This window comes from Lissotriton helveticus, chromosome 3_2 (assembly GCF_964261635.1).
Source record: "Lissotriton helveticus chromosome 3_2, aLisHel1.1, whole genome shotgun sequence".
In the NCBI taxonomy this organism is placed as follows: domain Eukaryota; kingdom Metazoa; phylum Chordata; class Amphibia; order Caudata; family Salamandridae; genus Lissotriton; species Lissotriton helveticus.
The window spans coordinates 85,971,956-85,994,121 of NC_136062.1; the positions used below are offsets into that span (position 1 = coordinate 85,971,956).

Sequence of the window (22,166 nt, forward strand, 5' to 3'; positions counted from 1 at the left end):
AGACACCAAACAGGTCAGTCATAGGGTGTTTAGGGTGTCTTATCAGCAATAGGCAAGGAAGCTCACTATTTTCGTATGGCGTTATATGTGGTTTTGGACACAGAGTGCGCAAGTACAGAGCAGCCTTGTAAGTCAACGCTTAGGGAGTGGTGGTATTTGTTACATACTCCGGATAGTTACGGCGATACCACGGTTATGATGGTGGAAAGCAGGTCAAAACTGGAATTGGGTCGGTGGGAGGTTGCTGCTCATGCAACACTCCTTTAGTAAACAAAGGTCAGAGATTATTCAGAAAAGTGATCACAAGGAGATGAGGGAGGGAGCGCTGCCACTTGTCAGCCGCTGGCACGGTCACAGATCTGAGTTGATTCCATCGGTGGGCCTTGGTATGCAACCTGACATTTCGGGCTCTGCAGGTCCAAGTTAACACAAGAGTGCTTCAGACCATTGGATTAGAGTTTGGTGTGGTTGGTGTACATAATTTAGTACCCGTTGAGAAGGGATGAGGGCTCACTAGAATGTAGGCCCAGATAGCGCTTCAGCTTGAACACATTTGGCGTGGAAAGGTTTGGCATGCGCGCAAGTATAGGGAAATGTAGAAACACATTGGGTATTTGTCTTGGGAACGTGGGGGAGGGGGCACAATGGGGGGGTCCAATCCGCGGATTCACACCACCTCATCTGTGAATCACATAGCACGCAGGTGGGGACGGAGGGGCTCCGCCTATATGAAATTTAGGTGTTAAGGAAGTACTTTCCACTTTTGTGAGGGAATTGGGGATGGCTTGTTCAGACACTCGGTACACCTTGTTCATCCCTGGCATCGGTTACATGAGGATTACCGAGCATGATCCACTGTAAGGTGTAATAACTGACCTTGTGGTCGTTTAGGTTTGAGGGACTCGCATTCATGCAATATGTACAAAACATAATTAACGTTTTGTCGATTGGCAGAGACATCCTTTACGGCTGGATTTTGTTGACCCGAGGTGTATACTTTTGGGGTGTCGGCCTGGGTGCAGGGTGGGGGCTCGAGCGGACGATACGGGCGTTATCGGCGTGAACGGGGACGGGGGCGCGGTTTGGCCGCGGGCATTTCAAGTCGGGTGTAGGTGAGAGGTACGTTCCTTGCGGTGGGCTTCTTCCTGGCGGACAGGTTCTGGTAGGTGACGCACTGTGTGGAGGACTTCTTCCCTGGCGCCGGTGAGGAGGCACGGTCCCATGTCGGTGTGGTCATTCTCCGTATTGAGCTCGACTCCGTGGCCAGGGAGCACGCCCGCCGGAGGACGGGGGGGGTCAAAGCGCGAGGGGGGGGGGGGGGCTGACGCGGAACGGTGACGCCGCCAGGTGGGGGGCTGCGGGTTATGGTAGGTGATGGGGCGGGATGTGGGGCCACTGCGGCAGGGGTTTCTTCCTGGCGGACGGGCTCCGGTGTGGGACACGCATCCGGAGGGCTTCTCTCTGGTGGGACGGCCGGTTTCAGCGGACTGCTGGCAGGCGCTGGGCGGCTGCTCAGGCCTTCTGTTTAGGGGGGGGCCCTGGGCGCCAGAGAGGGAGCACGGCCCCGGTTCAGTGCGGCATACCTCGTAGGGAGCTCGATTCCGCGGTCAGGAAGCACGCCCCGTTAGTAACGGAGGGCATGGTCCTGTGCATGGGACCGAAGGCATCATGATACATTGGCGACGGGGGGCATGGCCCTATGCAGGGGTGACGGAGGGCATGGCCCCATTAGTTGGTGACGGAGGGCATGGCCCTATGCAGTGGTGATGGAGGGCATGGCCCCATAAGTTGGTGACGGAGGGCATGGCCCTATATGTGGGTGACGGAGGGCATGGCCCTATATGTGGGTGACGGGGGGCATGGTCCTATACCTCGGTGACGGAGGGCATGGCCCTAGACAGTGGTGACGGAGGGCATGGCCCTAGACATTGGTGATGGAGGGCATGGCCCTATACTTGGTGACGGAGGGCATGGCCCTATACGTGATGACAGAGGGCATGGCCCTATACTTGGTGTCGGAGGGCATGGCCCTATACGTGGTGACAGAGGGCGTGGCCCTATACGTTGGCAGGGGCATGGCCCTATTCCTTGGGGGGGGAGGGCATGGCACTACACCTTGGTGACGGAGGGCATGGCCCTATACATTGGGGACGGAGGGCATGGCCCTATGCATGGGTGACGGAGGGCATGGCCCTATACATGGGTGACGGAGGGCATGGCCCTGTACGTGGTGGCGGAGGGCATGGCCCTGTACGTGGTGATGGAGGGCATGGCCCTACCCATTGGGGGGGAGTCCTAAGGGGGGGGTCGAGGACCGTTAGCACGTCCCTCGAGTGGCGGTTTTCCCTAATATATGGGGGAAGAGTAGGAGAACTGTTTTGGATTATCGGGGGGTAGGTCAAGCACAACAAAGTATTTAGCCAGGTGGAGAGGCAAATTGACGTTATGCTAATTGTTACTGTTTGTGGACTGTGGGAATCAGTTAGGGGAGGGGGTGGGGGTGAGGCGGGAAATTACATATTTATGAGGTTTAGATTGTGCGGCGCAGGCCAAGGATGTTGTTGTGTAGGATGCACCTGCTTCCAATAAAGCGGCCTTTGTCACACTTACATTGAGTCTCGGGTTGGTGCTTTCTTCCCCCCCCCCCCTTTCGCCAATGGGCCCCAATGGGGTCCTGGGGGGGGCGGCCGACCGAAGGGAGGCCTGCCCCGCCCGGGGGAATTTGGGGCCGGGGAAAGGGGGGGGGGGTAGAGATGGCGCCAAACGGGGACGGGTTGGTTTGTTCGGTAGCTTTTGGGCTGGGGGGCGGGGCTTGGGTGGAGTTTCCGTTGGGGCTGGGCTGTGGTTTCCGCTCGCCCTCGCGGCTGAGACACCATTTTAAGTGAGGTGTCTCGGCCGCCGGGCGGGGGGTGGCGGTGGTACAACGATTTTTCCCTCCCACCCTCCCTGGGCCATGATTCAGGGGGGGGGCCCACGGGCAGGCATCGCCCCTTTCCGGGTGAGCTCCCGTTGCAGGGGTTTGGGGGCGTTGGGGGTTTTCGGGCTCAATTTTGTTGGAGGCTGGTGCAAATAGGGGGTTTTGTAGGGGTTGATGAGTGTGTTGGATGTTACATCTTGGGGTCCTTAGGCTCAGTCCTTTTGGTATGAATAGAATCAGAAGAGTCCGTGCTTTGGGGGAACATTGCTCTTTAATTGTATGGGTAACAATGTGGGCAGCCAACACGTGTTCCGCCCGGTGGCGAATTGCGCCGGGGTTTTTTCCAGGCGGTTTACACTGTTTTGTATTCGGTGCGCAAAGGGGGTTTTGGGTGGGTGGGGGGTTTTCTCATGTCGCTGGAGCAGGTGTGGGGTGCATTCTGTATTTAGGGGCGGTTTTCCCTAATATATGGGGGAAGAGTAGGAGAACTGTTTTGGATTATCGGGGGGTAGGTCAAGCACAACAAAGTATTTAGCCAGGTGGAGAGGCAAATTGACGTTATGCTAATTGTTACTGTTTGTGGACTGTGGGAATCAGTTAGGGGAGGGGGTGGGGGTGAGGCGGGAAATTACATATTTATGAGGTTTAGATTGTGCGGCGCAGGCCAAGGATGTTGTTGTGTAGGATGCACCTGCTTCCAATAAAGCGGCCTTTGTCACACTTACATTGAGTCTCGGGTTGGTGCTTTCTTCCCCCCCCCCCTTTCGCCAATGGGCCCCAAAGAAGTGTCGCCAGGCATTCACTTGACTTTGAGCAACAGCCAGACGTGTGTGCAACCCCGCAGGAAGCGATATTCTGATACGTTATCTATATAATGCGCAAGCATCTGACCCAGAACACCTGAAGTCTGATGAAGTCTGCCATGTATCTGGAAAACATCATGGGTTGACAGCTACAGATGCAGGCTCAGTTATATCAGCCCAGATACGACTTCCGAGCCAGTTTAATGCAGCTTGACGGCTTTTTGTGAATGGTTTGAACAAACATGAGATCTCAGCTTCCTGCATTCTTCCTCGCTGAGGAGTCAGCTCGGCAACATCAGCTTAAGCCTGACTTGCTGGGGATAATTACGCATTTACAAGCGGGTTTGACGATTCTTTGAGGGGACTCTTTTGGGTTTGTATCTGACCGGAGCCCCGCCCCTGGGATAGCTTGTGTTGAATAAAAACTCTTCACCTCAGAACCAATTTTTTTTAATGAATAATCAGTATTTATTGTTGCACCAATAATTAGCAAGTTAAATGTATTGCCTTATCAGCAGTGTTGCATAACTTTTGACATCGAGAAACACTCGCCTTCTTTCAGAGTATAGCCTTGGAAGAGGTGTGGCGCCGCGGCCAGGGCGACTGACTCCGGAATCTGGGGATCACGGTTCGATCCCCGGCACCGGCGGCAGGTTAGCCCAGCACCATGTGACTGTGGGCAATAGCTTGCTTAATCTTCCCGACGGCCCCCAGCGCCTAGAGACCCTAACGGGTGATTGTGCGCTTTACAAATGTGGATATTATTATTATTATTATTATTGGTTCCAAAGCCACGTTTGCAAGGGTGAGCAAAGGACACTACAGGGAAAACGTGTTACCGTTTCAAGGGAGAATGTACCCCCAAATTTGACGTACGCCGCGGCATAAGACAAGGCTAAGTTTTAGCTCCATTATTGTTTATTTTATTTATCAATGAAATTGATGGAATTTTAAAAGGTGTTCAAGCAGACGCTCCGAGGCTAAAAGGCGCATCCCTGCCGGTGTTACTATACGGTGATGACGCCGTGCTTCTTTCCAGGACCCCGCTGGGTCTGCAAAGATTGATGGATAGATTTTCTCTGTTTATTAGGGACAGGAAATTACTGATCAACTAGGACAAGACACATATCATGACCTTTGGGGCTAAAAATAAGAAACCTACCGCCTTTTTCATTGATGGTAATAAGGTGCAATCAGTCTATTCCTTCTGTTATCTTGGAATAACCTTTTCCCATGATAGAAAGTGGTCTAATGAATTTAAAAATGTCAGCAATAAAATGGCGAAAAGCGCCCATGGTATTTTTAAATTCGCGGCAAAAATTGGGGACAGACGAACAAGAGATATGCTGCAAATCTATCAAGCGAGATGCGCAAGTATCGCATTATATGGGGCGGCTATTTGGGGTCATAGTAGTGCCCATAAATTGCAGCTTGAGGAAAATTCCTTTTTAAAGAAACTCTTATGTCTGCCCTCATCAGCCTGTATTGACCCATCGGGAATTAGACATTAATTATTTCAATGATCTTTTAGCCTTAAGACCATTAATGCTATGGCGTTCTATCTGGCTCCAGGAGGAAAAGACCCTAAACAGATCTGTAATCGCACACTGTCTCTCATTGGACATGTATATGAAAATGCCGTGGTTAAGATATGTTATAGATTGTTATTCACAAATTTTTGATCTTGATGTCATGGCCGATCCTAAGGCTGCACTGGCTATACCGAAATCAGATGTGAAAGCAATCTTTTTGGACAATATGGCAAAGAAGAGGGCTTCTTCGTGTCGGTCCATGACAACTGTTTCCTTCGGCAGTAAATACTCTCTCACTGAAGGTTTTCCGCCGTACCTTGTACTGGTAACGAGGCCTTCACACAAGTTTGTCTTAACCAGGCTTAGGTTCGGAATTGTCCATGAGCTAGTGTCATTGCCTAACATTAAACAACACCCCAAAGGACCGTGTCAGTGTGATGGCACATCAAAACAGAGCACTCTGCACTTTTTACTTATATGTAAATTGTACTTGAATTTTCGAATTTTGTACCTTAAGCCTTTATTTGTTAAATATGGGATACGTACAGTGGATGAGGCAATGAGTCTTATTTTTAACATGACATCCGCTGATATTTGTTTTTATACTACCATGTTTTTAATCAAATCCATCAGTGTACGCAAAAGCATGATATTTTAGTACATTGGTCTGTAGTGTATTGAAACCTTTTTACAAAATTTTATGATTTCTGTATATGTATTTTCCTTATATGTGCTTTTATGGTCGATCCTTTTGTACCGAATAAAGCTTCATGAACTGAACTGAACTGTGTTACCGTTTCAGACCAGAATGCAGAATATAGCTAAATAGTTTTTTTTAATCATAGATATTTGCGCTACAAGGCAATATCAATGAATAAAGCAAATTGCTAGGTAGGGAGTTGCATAATCAGGTTGGGCAGAACTCATGTTCAACGATGGATTTAGCAACGAAAAAACTTCAGTTGACATATGAAGCGAGCATTGAAAATTGCAATTCACCCGTATAGCAAACATTTGTTTTTATATAAATAACATAATGAGGATGCAATCGGATAACTTAAAAAAAATACCAACTATACAAATACTTAGGGTCCTCTACCTGTTCTTCCAGTTTCTTCTGCAATCGCTGGACCCGATAAGAAAGTTGAATGTTCAGCACAAAGCGGCGAATACTCTGGAATCTGCGTCTTGCCAGCCATGCGCGGGCATACTTTTGTAGTATTAGGGCCTTATGTTCCTCCACCATCTTTAAAATTAAAAATGGAAAAAATACATAAATACATAAATACAAAGGCGAATTTGAACTTTGACACTTTTCCACTTAGAAGCAGTTTTAGCAATATATCTGGATAAAGATACATCGTAAAATAGATACATTATTTTGTGAGATATATTTATGAGGGCAATTTTGTTAATTTTGAGGGTAACATTAGCATTTGTATTGCACAATGCTACAAACAATTCATAAACGAAATTGTTAGGAAAACAGTTTACATACATAGTTACATTTGAAGAATGGAAAATATCTGCTAATCAGATGGCAAATACAATTTAGGTTCAGCAGGGTCCATTGTGACATATTAGCACCTGACTAGGTGTTCAGTTATATAGGAGCATGGGTCTTTCCACAAAAATATTTATATTTGTTTCTGGACAACACCTGAACTCACAAAAACATTGAGGTACAAAAGCCCCCATAAAAAAAATAAGCACTATATGTTATCATAGGACACATGTTATAAGCTCAACTGAGACTCTGTTACCAACAGAGAACAATGGTGCAAGTAAGACTGTTTAACGGCCAAAAAGCCCCGGGGTAACTTGCCTGCCTTACAGCGCTTTGGTGCTGGAACACTTTTGACTTTAGTTGGAGTCAGAGTCGCACTCCAGAGACTCAGACTATGAGTGGGGCTTAAACTGAATGTCGCCCATAGTGAAAGGGGAATAACCACAAAAGCTAGCGGAAGGGAAGCGGTACTCAGGAACCACCAATTGAAACATTAGACCCCTGACCTTGGGCGTATATTGTTTGGGAATTAAGTATTTCACGTTGTGTTGGTATATAAATACTTCTTTTTTCAGAGCAATTATTTGACTAGACAATCATTTATTGCAGCTATTGAACGTTTCTAAGTTGTAACCCTCTGTTCATCCCCCTGTGCCTATCCCTCACCCTTAAAAGCCTAGGACTGCCTGCCCAACACTACCACCAACAGTCAAGTGCTGAAGGGATACTTGGCCCAGTTGATCAGGATCCATAGTAGGTCGTACCCAGGAGATCAGAAGCAAAAGCCCTCAATCTACCATAGTTGGGCCCAGTGGCTCTCACTAGTCTCTTAACCCTCTGAAGGGGCTTCTGACATTGCCTATTAATTATTTTGAGCAAGGCATAAGCTATGAGACACAGAAACAAATGGTTGTGTTTAGAGAAGCATCCCGGGGGCTTGCCATTTATGGCAAATTTGCAATATTTGCACCTGAGATAATGCAAGAAGCATGACATAGCACAAATAGAGGACACCACCCTGGTACCAGTAACAATTCTCTTTCTTAAGCCAAAAGACAAGTCCATGACAGCGAGGAACAAGAGTGGTCAACAAAGCTTAGAGAGAAAATGTGATGGTATCTAAAAGAACTCGGTCAACTGACTTTTGAAAGAAGATAGAAAGCATCGAGAGAAAACTATAATAAACTCAACAGAAGAGGATTAGCATGATCGGGAAAAGGTAACCACAATAAAACTCCTTTTGCATAAAACTATGCATGACCACAAAGTCATTATGGACTTCAAGTACCATCTAATTTCAGCTGGACAGTCCATCAAAAGGATGTAAAAAGCACAAGGCTTTTCATTGCTTACCCACATTGACAGCTCTATGACACGTTATATAACTGGTGTGTGAGATGGCCTACCTTCCGATACCTTCTTCTTGCTAAATACCCTCTTGTGTATGCTTGAATGGTCACAGCAGCCACATGGATGAGTTGGTAAATGCGCCGGATTAGGAACCCGCGGCAGTACTTCTGGATGGTTATAGCTGCCCAGGCATGCTTGAGAGCTGCAGCAGTTATTGCATGGCTTCATTAGAAATACAGAAAGGATCACAATTAGATACTTTTGTACATGGGATACTGAGATCATTTTTACAGGTGTGCCAAACCAACAAAGGGAACAGTTTATAAATAAAAAGAGTTGTCAATGTAATGCTATTGAAAATACACAATTTCTTTAACTGATAAAATGAATTTTTCTATTGATATCAGAGTTATTCCTCTAGTCATCACAAAAGCACAAACAAAAATCTTGCACGCGACTAGTGTTCCCAGTGATAATATATGCACAATGTGCTGCTTCATTACTCATTTAAACATGTCAATGCTCAGTAATCAATAAGCACACTTCAGGGTGGTGTGTTACCCAGAGAATTATTGTACCATGAAGAATTGATGCATTTTTCTAGTACATTGCCAATCTCAACATTTGCATAGTCGGTATCAAAATAATTCATTAATGGAAATTACCGTACAGTCCGCTGTCCACGGAAGTATTGTTGAATTACAAGAGCAGCTTGCTTAACGCGAAGAAATTTCTTCCTCTGTATCCACCCTCGAATGTTCTTTTGGATTGTTACACATGCATTCCTTAATTTATCTGACCGTAGTTTCTCTAAGAAGGCCACCTGGCCAGCTCGAAAGAAAATTTTAGTTCTGCCAAACTGATACTGGTTGCTATCCTGGGAAAGAAAGTAGTTGAATTTATTTGGTGTACACAAAAGTGTATTGTCGAACAATATTGAAAATAAAAACAAACTTCATATTCACATGCTCAAAAAATAGCTAGTGTTTGAGTAGGGTTTCAGAACAATTTGCATAACTTACCTCCTTAGAAGATGTTTGAATTAGCAATTTCTGTAAAATGTATATCATCCAAAATACATTTAAAAGGAAGAGACATTTGGTCAATGTAGACTATATTTGGGGGAGAAAAATACACTCTGGCAACAAAGCTTGCTTTCTTCTTCTCAAACTCATTCCCAACTCAATTGAAAAGGGAATGTGTGCCTAATAAGAGATACTCCTGAGTACCTGCCATTTTTCTGAGTGACACTATCCTGAGGTCCTATATTTGCAGGTTGAATATTGCAAGTCAAAGATGCCTACCATACATCAGGTGGACTGGATTCATGCCCATTTTCAGGATAGACACATCTGATAAATCTATGCATAATGAATCTAAACAAAAACAGATATTTGTAGTAAGTGGTTATCCTGAAAATCTAGCTTGGCGTACACAACACTAAAAGACGCCAAAAAAAACAATGGTGATTGTTGGAAAGTGGGTTATTAGTAGTGGTAAATGTGCATCTATCACTGGCAATACGGCCACTAACCCAGTCTAGGGCTCAGAATAGGTGTCAGTAAAGTATTCCCATGCTCAACCCTGGGTACCTTGGTTGCGAGCAGGCAGGTTTAACTTAGGAGACAGGTATGTAAAGCATTTTAAGACACCAACTCAGTAAATAATTAAGACACAACACACCATAAAAATCCAACACTAATTTTAAAAATAGGAAATAATGTTATCTTTAAAATGACACCAAAACGACAAACATCAAATGTAGGAAACCAGACATTAATTCTTAAAGAGTATACACTTTCTAGCAGTTAGAATTCTATAGCGCCGATTTGGGGGATGACCATGATTGTAGCGATGCCATAGTCCAAGTTAGGGGGGACTAGGGCTTGCACCACGGTCCTTAGATCATCACCTGTGCATAGCGCGTGCTTCATGCTTAAGTGCCTGTCGAGTGCGATTCCAAAGGATCTAACAGGGTCAGAGATGAACAGCTTGCAGTTTAGTGCAGTGACGTGGTTGAGCCAGTTTGCTATGGGAAAGGGTATTTCCTTCAATTGGATGAGGAGTTCTACTGTTTTGTTGAGCTTGAGTTTGAGGTGGTTTCTGGCAAGCCAGGATTGAACTGTGTGTAGAGTGTTGTTTAGGTGTTGGATGTCACTGACTGATGTACTACATGTACCCAAGACCTCAAAAGAAAATGCTACTAGAGGGTCTGCAGAAATTATTGTTCCACTGTTTTCAAGTAGCCTGTAAAAAACGTCTTAAACCTGCTACTGCTGTTTAAACCACCTTTTTGACCTGGAAAAATAAACCTTTTTCCAGGGTTAAACCTTCCTTTTTATTACAAATAAGTCACCCCTAAAGTAGGCCCTAATGGCTCACAGGACAGAATGCATTGTTTTTAAAAGTAGGGCATGTTTGTACATGTTTTGGTGTTGAAAAACTCCTAAAGTTGTTTCTTACTGATGTAAGGCCTATCTCTCCCATTGACTAATACTGGATTACCTTATTATGTTTAATGTGTGATAACTTTAAATTGAGCAAGTAGAGATATGGTGTTTACAGTCAAATGAATTGTAATTTAAAATCCTGTTTAAAGGAAAAGTTGAATTTTAAGTCACCATCCTGAAAATGCAACTTTTAGAAAGTTACTAAAGTATACAAAAAGTGATGGATACAATGCTTGAATTAATCTCAGCCACTGGTAATCACTCCAGGCCACATCAAAATCCATGTTTATTTTGCCAACCCTGCTACCTCAGTTTGAACCCAGCTATATGCAAATCAGACTTGACCCTGCTCCAATAGGAACAGTCCAGCCCGACCTGCCAAACCAGGTACTCCCTGAACTGGAACACAAGAAACCCAGGACTGGTCTTGCCCTTGCAATGGGCTCAATAGTCAGGTATTGCTTGGTTCCTTTGACACAGTGAGCAAGGGACCCATGGTTCTAGTTTGCTTGTGCCCTGGCTCAGGGAGGACTTGGTCTGGAAGTTCCGGCTGGACTGTTCCCATGAGGAGCAGGGTCAAGACTGCTTTGCATATGGCTGGGTCCAAACTGAGGTGGCATGGTGTGCAAAAATGATGGATTGGTGTGCGGCCCAAGCGTTTCCCAGTGGCTAAGATTCATTTGAGCATCACTTTGTTGTTTTTCCATTTGACTTTTAGAAAGTTGCCATTTTCTTTCCCAATCATTTGTGCCTCCTGCGAATGTCCTGGGTGCAGTAGCGGCTCCTGGTGGGAGTGCTACCGGGCAGTAACGTGAGGCGGGGGAGGGGCAGGGTGGGGGGTAGTAAACACCGGAATACGGATGAATGCAAGTAAGTTGACAAATGCGATGCAGCTCGCGCAACAAAATTTGTTTTATTGATTTAATTGCCAACTTACCTGCATTCATCCATATTCCGGTGTTTACTATCCCCCATCCTACCCCTCCCCCGCTACACGTCACTACCCGGTAGCACTCCCACCAGGAGCCGCTAGTGCCTGGGTGATATGACTGTGAATGGGTCTACTGTTCGGATTTGTGTATTCCTTCCAGACGGTGACACAAGGGGGCTTAGGTGTGGCCAGGATCGGCCATCCCGACAGGATAACTGGAGAGGGGCTACACTCCGTCGCACTTACACTTCAAAGGGCTTTGCCTATTGCACACTTTAAGAATCCTGACACCAGGCCTGCCCTCCATGTTGCCATCCCTAGACAGTTTGAAGCCTTCACAGGGGGAGAACGCTCCAGAACCAGATATGGGGGTAGGAACGGGAGTCATGCCCAAGCAAAGGCTGGCACCAGGTATAAATATTAGCCCTGCAGAGCCACTCTTCAGCACACTCTTGGAAGTTCGGAAGTTATAGAAGAAGGACCGTACTACTGTTGGAGGACTGACTTCCCTGCTCCTTGAGCACTGCCTTGCTGCCAGAGAAGGAAGAATGCACCAGCTTACCTTCTTCCCTCTCTTGGTGTGACCTACAGGGCCACAACAAGCTTTAGAGGCCTTTGTGCTACTGCCCAGCTGACCTGCTGCAACTGGATCTGGCTTGCCCTGCCTGAGCCCTTCTGACATCTGCTGGAGAGAGTCCCTGATCCCCAAGAGGTGCCTCCCCAAGTCCTGGACCCTTGGCTGGCATCAGAGTGTACTCCTCTGAATGGTGAACATTCTGAAGTTTAAGTTCCTTGCGTCCATGAACAGGTCCATCAACAGATGTGATTGCTACTACAGCCCCCACTATGGTGACAGTTCTGTTTTCTGCAAGTGTACCTGTATTTGTACCTGTGTGGCAACTGTTGTGGTATTTACTATGGTTACAGATAAGATTGCTGCTGTTGTCCCTGTCAGCATAGAAACTGAGACTATAGTCCTTGATGTGGCTAAAGCTATGGTGTAAGCTATCATCACTGCTGCAGACCCTGCTGAGCTTGCTGCTATCATTGCAGGTATTGTAGCTACTATGGTAGTAGCTGTGGTCATTCTTGTTGTCTCTGCTGTTACTAGAGCAGTATTCGTTGCTATGGTGTGCTAAAGTGCTTGCAGTTGTTGCTGCTGTTGTATCAGACGTGACTTATGCTCTGGTGGTAGTTGTTGTGGCAGCTCTTATTGCTCCTGTGATGGCAACAAGTTGTCTCTGCAATGGTTGCAACTGTGGTTACTTATGTTGTTCCAGTCTTGCTTCTTTATATGATATGAGGAGGCTGCGGTTGTTGCATGATCCCTGCAATGGGTACCACAGTGGTCGCTGCTATTGTCCCTGCTGTGCCTGTACTTTTGTTTCTGCTGTTGTCCTTGCCACAGTGGCTCCAGTAGTGCGGCTGCCCGCGGCCCCCGCAGGGGGCCACCTCGGAGGGCGGCCACCCCTTAGTGGCATTTAGGTGCCTCCCCACTCACCAGGAGGAGTCCCCTTATAGAGCACACTGGACACGTCATGTCCGGCGTGCCGGGGAGGGGAATTAAGGCCTCCCCCCGCCATTGATAGGCCTCTTTGCTGCCAGCCACGCCGTCTCCCACCCTACCGCATACCCAGCGTGGGGCAGGCAAGGGATTCTTTGAGTATGTTGTAATGTTTTCTTTGTTGTTGCAGGCGGAGTTACAGGCGGATCTGGAAGCAGTTTGGGTACAGAAGGATACTGCTGCAAGACCACAAAAAGGGTGCCAGAGCCAAATCCCAGGAGCCTCATGGGAGGGTCCTGGAACAATGACGTCGGTGCCCCGTTAGTCCTTTGGGCGGTTGTGGACCTGAACAACTGGGGGCTTGCCTTGCTACGCTACGCTCTCAAAGGGGCGTGAGTAATAAGTGACCAATGTGTCACGTGATCCAGTAAGGGGATCACTCCTATAAGGGTAGCGCTGATTGGGTTTCCACTGTGCTTGGCTCATCAGGCGGGCAGGGTAGCATAGGTTAGTACGGCTACCTGCCCTTGGATCGCCCGTAAAATAACCCACCATAATTTGCATACTGTTGTATGAAATAAACCTGCAGCCATATTTTCTCCAAACAAAAAGTTGTTTTTTGTATTTATTTATGCATGCCTTTTCTACTTTGGTGCGGGTGGAGATCATCTTGCGCCGATAATGGAACTATGGCCGCTGTGAGTACAGCAGTGGTTACTCCTATTGATCCTGGTGGGAGCCCTTGGTCCTGTTGTTGCTGCCCACCGTTGTTATGTGAAGCCTTTGCATTGTTATTTGCTGGCATCCTGGAACGCGAGCTGTCCCACGACGTTGTGGGAGCACGCACTCGCCGTGAGCCACCTAACACCATTCACTCCTGCGTGCTGCCATCTTTGCCCCCCGAGGTTGCTCTTTAAGCTGCTGTCAATAGGAGCTGCAGCAGGTACCGGAAATGTTTAAAATTAAACATTTTTGCTAGTGCTCCAATTGTTTTTTTTCATATTGATGTTGCGAGAGAAACAAGAAACAAGATCGACGAGAGAGAACTTTTTTTATTATGTACAGCAGGCATTGCCATGCTCTGTGCTGCAACGGGAAGGGAACATTGGTGCACTGGTCTAGGTTTATACCTAACACTACACTAATTTGAGTAAAATACTGTGGCCCTCTGGAACTGCTCAATTGCGAGTGGGTGTTAAAGTCCTTCATCAGCCATTGCAGCAGATTTTCCCGCATAAGGGGGTGGGTTGTATGAGCTAATGCAAGTTTTCCGCTTCATTCCCGAAAATGGAAGGAGTTTAAAGGTGAAGTCATTCTGGTGCTGTTTCTGCAATGGTTCGGGTGAGATATTACTCGCCAGAGCTGCATTAGAGATTATACCGCACTATGTTATTGGGAGATGTGTAATGCTTTTTCCTTCTATTTTGTCGTCTTTAGCGATGATGGTATATAGTATGCATATAAGTATTTTTTAAGTTACAGAGCCATGCTGCTGGTTGTTTTCCTGTCTTAGCTTTCAGGTTGCATGGTGTGCTTCATGTCTATTATTGTGGTGCTGTGTGCCATGCAAGCTTCTGCCATGTTTTAGTATGCCATGCTCATTTTGCTGCCATGTGCTGATTCTGTGCCATGCTTGGTTTCTACCATGTTTACCATGTTCTTGCTGGGTGTGTTATGGCCTTTGCAGTGTGTATTTAGTGAGACGATCATACATTTCAAGCCTATGTGTATTGTACGATGCTTGGATGTGAGTTTACCATGTCTTGAAAGGTGTGTGCCTTTGCGGAATTTTGTTACGTTGAAGGGTCGTGTACCCTGTACAGTTGTGATGTTTAGCCTAGGGTTGTGTTGAAGGGTCGTGTACCCTGTGCAGTTCCTTTACTTACGGATGTGTTGAGGTGTTGTGTACCCTGTGCTGTAGTTTTACCTCGGGTGCGTTGAAGGGTAGCGTACCCTGTGCTATGTTTTGCCTAGGGGTGTATTGAGGGGTCGTGTACCCTGTACTGTTATTTTACCTAGGTGTACGTTGAAGGGTTATGTACAATATGCTGTGTTTTTGGTGTTTTTGGTGTGGTTATGTGAGCAAAATAAATACATCAAAGAAAACACACTAACTCACTTATAAGACACACGTTATGCTGCATCTGCAGGCACACACAATCGAGAGGTTATTAGTAAACAGCACTGCGCCCCTATAACAAGCTACTGCATCTAAGATGAAAGCAGAAAAGAATGGACCAGCAATTTAAATGCAGCCATGCCAGCAAATTAAATGCACCAAAGAATACAAACTAACTCACTTATAAGCCAAATGTCATATTGCATCTGCTGTCTGCCATAAGGATCACTCGTGCTCCATCACTAATACAAACATGCATGAAACATGAAATGAAATAATTTTGTGGATACCCCTCTATGAAATGGTAAAATCTGAAAACACATGAAACTAGTGGCTGAAGTGGGCTGACCCAAAGCCCTCTCCCTCTCTGCACCTCTTGTTCTTCTTTCCTGAAAAGCTGATGACATTAGATGAAGCCAAACCTAAACAGACTAACAAGATGTCTACTAATCCCCAAATGCGGTTTTTGTTTTAATAGTGGATAAATGGCCTCTTGGATGGTGGAACTGGATGTTCCAGTTAATTATAGGCCTGTCTCCTTTCTTCCTGCGCCTTCTCAATTAGCTGAAGAATTTGTGAATCATCAGCTCTCCAAGTATTTAGAGGTCAATAGGCTTCATCATCCGAGTCAATCAGGTTTCCGACCCAGGCATAGTTCTGAGATGGCTTTTGTGGAGACCTCGGATCTTATAAGAAGTACTGTTGATGCGGGTGGCAGGGCAGTCTTGGTATTGTTGGTCCTGTCAGAAGTGTTTGACGCGGTCCCACAGGTGAGGCTGCTCGCATGCTTCCTTTTCCAGGCATTAGAGATAATGCCTGGAAATGGATGAAGTCCTTCCTTGAGGATAGGATTCAAGAAGTCGGGCTACCTCCTTATTCCTCTGCTAGTCGAAGGGTTTCGGGTGGAGTCCCTCAGGGCTCATCTCTTACCTCCACTATGTTTACTATCTATATGTCACCCAAGCCAAGGTGGTGGAATCATTTAGGGCTAAGATTATTTCTGAAGTGGATGACACCCAGATCTTCTTTGCTTTTAGCTTATGGGTGCCCTATCGATCCGGATGCCATTCAACCCTGTCTCTCTGCTATCTTCCAATGGATGACTCACAACCATTTTAAAGTGTAACACTGAGAAGATGGAGGTACTTAGCTTTGGACATAACTTTGCTTTAAACTTGGATGTCCACTGGCCTGCAGGGGTGCCCCCACCAGATACCCAAGCTGATTCTGTAAACAATTTAGGGTTTGAATATGCTAATAATATGTCATTCCATAATCAAATCATCTCGGTGGTTGGTGTGTGTTTTGGCATTCTACGCATGGTAAAAATAATCTGCCCCTCTCATTTCCACCTAAGATCACAGTGGTATTTGCCCTGGTTATGTCCAGACTGGACTACGTCAATGCATCATATGCAAACCTGCCAAAGTTTCTTTTGAATAGACTCCAGCCGTTCAGAAGGATGAAGCATGGTTGGTTCTTGGTCTCTCAAGACGTGAACACATCTCCAGGCACTTGTGCAATCTGCACTAGCTCCCCAATGAAACAAGCATTTCAAATGCAATAGGTCTCGCATTAGAAAAGTTGGAGTTATTGGTCTTGTAAATGACATATTTTATTTATTTGTTGGTTTTTAAAATTGCTAAATTGATGGCTTTGTCATTTACAATGCCAATAGTTATAACTTTCGCGAATGTGACACCTATAGCATTTGGAATGCAACAAGTTTTGTATTTACGTGACTTAGATGGCAGCTCTGGTCGTTAGGCCACATCTCTAGAGAGCAGGAGAGTGCAGCAGGGGAGAGAAGCACAGCAATGCAATAGGTCTCGCATTAGGAAAGTTTGAGCTATTGGTATTGTAAAGGACACATTTTTTATTTATGTGCTCGTTTTGAAAATAGCGAAATTAATAGCTTTGTTATTTACAATGCCAATAGTTTTATCTTTCGCAAATGTGACACCTATTGTAACACAATATGTGTTGTGAGGGTGAGTGAGGGTGAGGGGTTGAGGGTAAGGGGTTGAGGGTGAGTGAGGGTGAGGGGTTGAGGGTGAGTGAGGGTGAGGGGTTGAGGGTGAGTGAGGGTGAGGGGTTGAGGGTGAGTGAGGGTGAGAGGGTGAGGGTGAGTGAGGGTGAGTGAGGGTGAGGGTGAGTGAGGGTGAGGGGTTGAGGGTGAGTGAGGGTGAGGGGTTGAGGGTGAGTGAGGGTGAGGGTGAGTGAGGGTGAGGGGTTGAGGGTGAGTGAGGGTGAGGGTGGGTGAGGGGTTGAGGGTGAGTGAGGGTGAGGGTGAGTGAGGGTGAGGGTGGGTGAGGGTGAGGGTGAGGGGTTGAGGGTGAGTGAGGGTGAGGGTGAGGGGTTGAGGGTGAGTGAGGGTGAGGGTGAGGGGTTGAGGGTGAGTGAGGGTGAGGGTGAGTGAGGGTGAGTGTGAGTGAGGGTGAGTGAGGGTGAGTGAGGGTGAGTGAGGGTGAGTGAGGGTGAGTGAGGGTGAGGGGTTGAGGGTGAGTGAGGGTGAGGGTGAGTGAGGGTGAGGGGTTGAGGGTGAGGGGTTGAGGGTGAGTGGGGGTTGAGGGGTTGAGGGTGAGGGTGAGTGAGGGTGAGGGGTTTAGGGCGAGGGGTTGAGGGTGAGTGAGGGTGAGGGTGAGGGGTTGAGGGTGAGTGAGGGTGAGGGGTTGAGGGTGAGGGGTTGAGGGTGAGGGGTTGAGGGTGAGTGAGGGTGAGGGTGAGTGAGGGTGAGGGGTTGAGGGTGAGTGAGGGTGAGGGTGAGTGAGGGTGAGGGGTTGAGGGTGAGTGAGGGTGAGGGTGAGTGAGGGTGAGGGGTTGAGGGTGAGTGAGGGTGAATGAGAGTGAGGGTGAGTGAGGGGTTGAGGGTGAGGGGTTGAGGGTGAGTGAGGGTGAGGGTGAGGGTGAGGGGTTGAGGGTGAGTGAGGGTGAGGGGTTGAGGGTGAGTGAGGGTGAGGGTGAGTGAGGGTGAGGGTGAGGGGTTGAGGGTGAGTGAGGGTGGGTGAGGGGTTGAGGGTGAGTGAGGGTGAGGGTGAGTGAGGGTGAGTGAGGGTGAGGGTGGGTGAGTGAGGGTGAGTGAGGGTGAGGGTGAGTGAGGGTGAGGGTGAGTGAGGGTGAGTGAGGGTGAGGGTGAGTGAGGGTGAGTGAGGGTGAGGGTGAGTGAGGGTGAGGGGTTGAGGGTGAGTGAGGGTGAGGGGTTGAGGGTGAGTGAGGGTGAGGGTGAGTGAGGGTGAGGGGTTGAGGGTGAGTGAGGGTGAGGGTGGGTGAGGGGTTGAGGGTGAGTGAGGGTGAGGGTGAGTGAGGGTGAGGGTGAGTGAGGGTGAGGGTGAGGGGTTGAGGGTGAGTGAGGGTGAGTGAGAGTGAGGGTGAGTGAGGGGTTGAGGGTGAGGGGTTGAGGGTGAGTGAGGGTGAGGGGTTGAGGGTGAGTGAGGGTGAGGGTGAGGGGTTGAGGGTGAGTGAGGGTGAGGGTGAGTGAGGGTGAGTGTGAGTGAGGGTGAGTGAGGGTGAGTGAGGGTGAGTGAGGGTGAGGGGTTGAGGGTGAGTGAGGGTGAGGGTGAGTGAGGGTGAGGGTGAGTGAGGGTGAGGGGTTGAGGGTGAGGGGTTGAGGGTGAGTGGGGGTTGAGGGTGAGGGTGAGTGAGGGTGAGGGGTTGAGGGTGAGGGGTTGAGGGTGAGTGAGGGTGAGGGTGAGGGGTTGAGGGTGAGTGAGGGTGAGGGGTTGAGGGTGAGTGAGGGTGAGGGTGAGGGGTTGAGGGTGAGTGAGGGTGAGGGTGAGTGAGGGTGAGGGGTTGAGGGTGAGTGAGGGTGAGTGAGAGTGAGGGTGAGTGAGGGGTTGAGGGTGAGGGGTTGAGGGTGAGTGAGGGTGAGGGTGAGGGGTTGAGGGTGAGTGAGGGTGAGGGGTTGAGGGTGAGTGAGGGTGAGGGTGAGTGAGGGTGAGGGGTTGAGGGTGAGTGAGGGTGAGTGAGGGTGAGGGGTTGAGGGTGAGTGAGGGTGAGGGTGAGTGAGGGTGAGGGTGAGTGAGGGTGAGGGTGGGTGAGGGTGAGTGAGGGTGAGTGAGGGTGAGTGAGGGTGAGGGTGAGTGAGGGTGAGTGAGGGTGAGTGAGGGTGAGGGTGAGTGAGGGTGAGTGAGGGTGAGGGTGAGGGGTTGAGGGTGAGTGAGGGTGAGGGGTTGAGGGTGAGTGAGGGTGAGTGAGGGTGAGGGTGAGGGGTTGAGGGTGAGTGAGGGTGAGGGTGAGTGAGGGTGAGGGGTTGAGGGTGAGTGAGGGTGAGGGTGAGTGAGGGTGAGGGTGAGGGTGAGGGTGAGGGGTTGAGGGTGAGTGAGGGTGAGTGAGAGTGAGGGTGAGTGAAGGGTTGAGGGTGAGGGGTTGAGGGTGAGTGAGGGTGAGGGTGGATGTGGTGGTGGATGTGGTGGTGGATGCTGTGGTGGTGGATGTGGAGGTGGTGGTGGATGTGGTGGATGTGGGGTGATTGCGGCTTGCAAGCTTATTCCGCTCACGTTATGCAGTTTCAAACATGATTGCCACTATTACTCTCAAATTCACTTGGCAGCAAACTGGTGAACTAATTAAAAGAAAGTCGTATTCAGCGTTATGGCCGGTACTTTATTCCAGCAAAGTGGCAAGCCAGTACACACCAATGAGCTAGTAAAGCTAAAAACACACCACATGGCACAATTGCTGGCTGAGCGAGCAGAAGTAAGCCAAACAGCTTTCCCGTAGCTAAGGAGAGCTGAGCTCTTTTTGTAGCAGCACGCATAAGAAAAGTCCCGTATTTTCACCAAAACACTCTCTGATAATGATCAGCCGAATTCAGAAGGCTTCCTGCCCTCATATATTCCCAAGAGAGCAGTAATCTTATAAGGAAATGCTGTCATCACACCTAAAGCTACGGATGAGGAGAGCTTGCTGGAAGACATTCAATTAATGAAAAAAAAAAAAAAAGAAAAGGAGACACGGCCGGCCGGCCGTGAACTGAAAGCACGGCCGGCCGGCCGTGAAAAAGCCTTTGATGCCGCAGGGGGTAATTAGGGGAGGAGAATGGCTGGGCTGAGGCACAGCGCCAAGCCTTTGATGCAGCAGGGGGCGGAGCGGGAAGAGCTGCTGGCGGCACTAAGCTGACGATTTGATGCTGTGCACGCGTATTTTAACTAATTGCGCTTGCGCATTGAGTTAAAAGTGCACATGCACTCCATCAAATCGCCAGTGAATCGCCAGTGTAGGGAAGCTTTGTTTAAGCCCCCATAGTCTCGCTCTGCTCAATGCGCATGCGCATTGACAGGCGAGACCTAAAAAGTACTCTTTTTAAATCCGCTCTCTTAATGAATAGAGCATTCCATCAGTCTTGGGGCCTGATTATCTCTCTGCCAGTATCGCCTTCTACAGCCAGGCGAGAGTGTTATGTTCATCCAATAATTATCTGGCCAGCACTTCTAGAGTTCGCCTGGCTACAGCAGGAGGTCGCTCCTTCTCTATTTTGGGAGCTGTTGGTTATAACAAGTTTCCTTTAGACTTCTGTCAAACTAAAACTGAAGCTGTTTTTAGGAAAAAGCTCAAGAACTTGCTCGTTTCACAGTAACTGTAATCTTCCTCTGCTTCTCACTTTGAGCTTATAGCGCCGGGACACTCTTGAGTAGCTGAGCGCTCTATAAATCTCATCACTATCACCTATACCAATGTGCTATCTAGGCTGCAGATTAGAATGTAATTTTTTTTTCAGTACATATTTGGAGACCTGGAATTCTGGGAAACCTGGTTGTTTAAACAGGAACATATACATGTTCTACCTTCCAGCTCCAAGAGATGTTAAACTCACACACATTACAACACAATGTATAGTTTAATGTATACACAGTGAGCAATTTAAAATAATTAACAGTAGGGCGATGTACCTTGATTAATCGCTGCAAAACGTTCTTACATATCTGTTTCTTATCATTCAGTGAAAGCTCTTGTTGAGTCATGAGGATGCTGTAGCGACCATAAAACTCGAGATACGTCCATCTGCACGATAAAAAAGTACGTGTTAAAATGCATCTCAAAATCTAAGATTTGTTTGAAAATATAACGACACCGCATACCTGGAGGGATAGCTCTGGGCACTGATTCGAATTGTTTCCAAAACACCACACGCTCTCAGTTGTTGCACAACTCTTTTTGGGTCGTACCTGAAAAGAATTATAAACGTGTATTAGTCGTTTATAAAATATAGACAGGAGCCCTTAAAAATATATGCACGCCATAATGATGTGTTACATAATTCTGAAAATTAATGACGCTGTGATGCTGCTTGGTATAATATTTTGGAGTTCCCTAATACATGTGAACACTAGCGTAAAGAGGTTGAGGAATGATTTATATCCCACAGTAAATGTCTTTACACTGCCACTATTAGATTTAAAAAGCCATTGTTCCAAAAACAAAGTACATGATTTACAAAGATATTTAGGGCTGCAAATGTATGCTTAGTGAATAAATGCCTTAATTTACAACTGTCAGTTATTCACAGAAAAATATGTTCAGATATGCATTGCTTTACTACTGCATGATTTTACTACTGCAAGGTTTTACTATAGCCATGTACAGTCACACAGTAATCTATTGCACACAACTGGGTGGGGGGTGGGAGACTCAAAGCTTGGTTTGCATTGAAAGTTTGTGAACCCCCACAAAATTGAGAGTATATAGACATTCACAAACTCTTCTCCACCTCTGGAAATGTTCAGACATATATACTCTTGCAAAGGGATGGAGCATCTTCCCTTCCTAGGTAGGCAATAGAACACTCAAACTTTGAGGAGAAGGGGTTTATCCATATGGAAAATGTAATTCCTGTAGATGAAAAAAGAAGGAGAAAAAAAAGTCCACCTTTCTCAAACGTGGAGTTGTACCCTAGCCTTCCATGTGTACTACTAGGAATTTTTGTACATTTTCAGAAACTGTATATGTATACCCAGGTCTATGAGTATGTGTATGAGTATAAATGTAGACTTTTTTTTAGTGAATCAGTGATTCAGTGCTAATTACTACAAATGCCTTTTTCCTGACTAAGCACAG

At 47.3% G+C, this 22,166-nt stretch overlaps 1 protein-coding gene across 1 annotated transcript in view; it reads right to left on the reverse strand.

Moving 5' to 3' along the window:
• MYO5C (myosin VC) overlaps window positions 1-22,166 on the reverse strand; it is a 1,267,761-nt gene that overhangs the window by 539,172 nt on the left and 706,423 nt on the right. The window contains exons 17-21 of the mRNA XM_078684841.1: window positions 21,191-21,277; window positions 21,002-21,113; window positions 8,775-8,986; window positions 8,166-8,331; window positions 6,352-6,498 (exon numbers count right to left, since the gene is read on the reverse strand). Of these exons, the coding sequence (XP_078540967.1) occupies window positions 6,352-6,498; window positions 8,166-8,331; window positions 8,775-8,986; window positions 21,002-21,113; window positions 21,191-21,277 (724 nt within the window). The remainder of the gene's footprint in view (window positions 1-6,351; window positions 6,499-8,165; window positions 8,332-8,774; window positions 8,987-21,001; window positions 21,114-21,190; window positions 21,278-22,166) is intronic.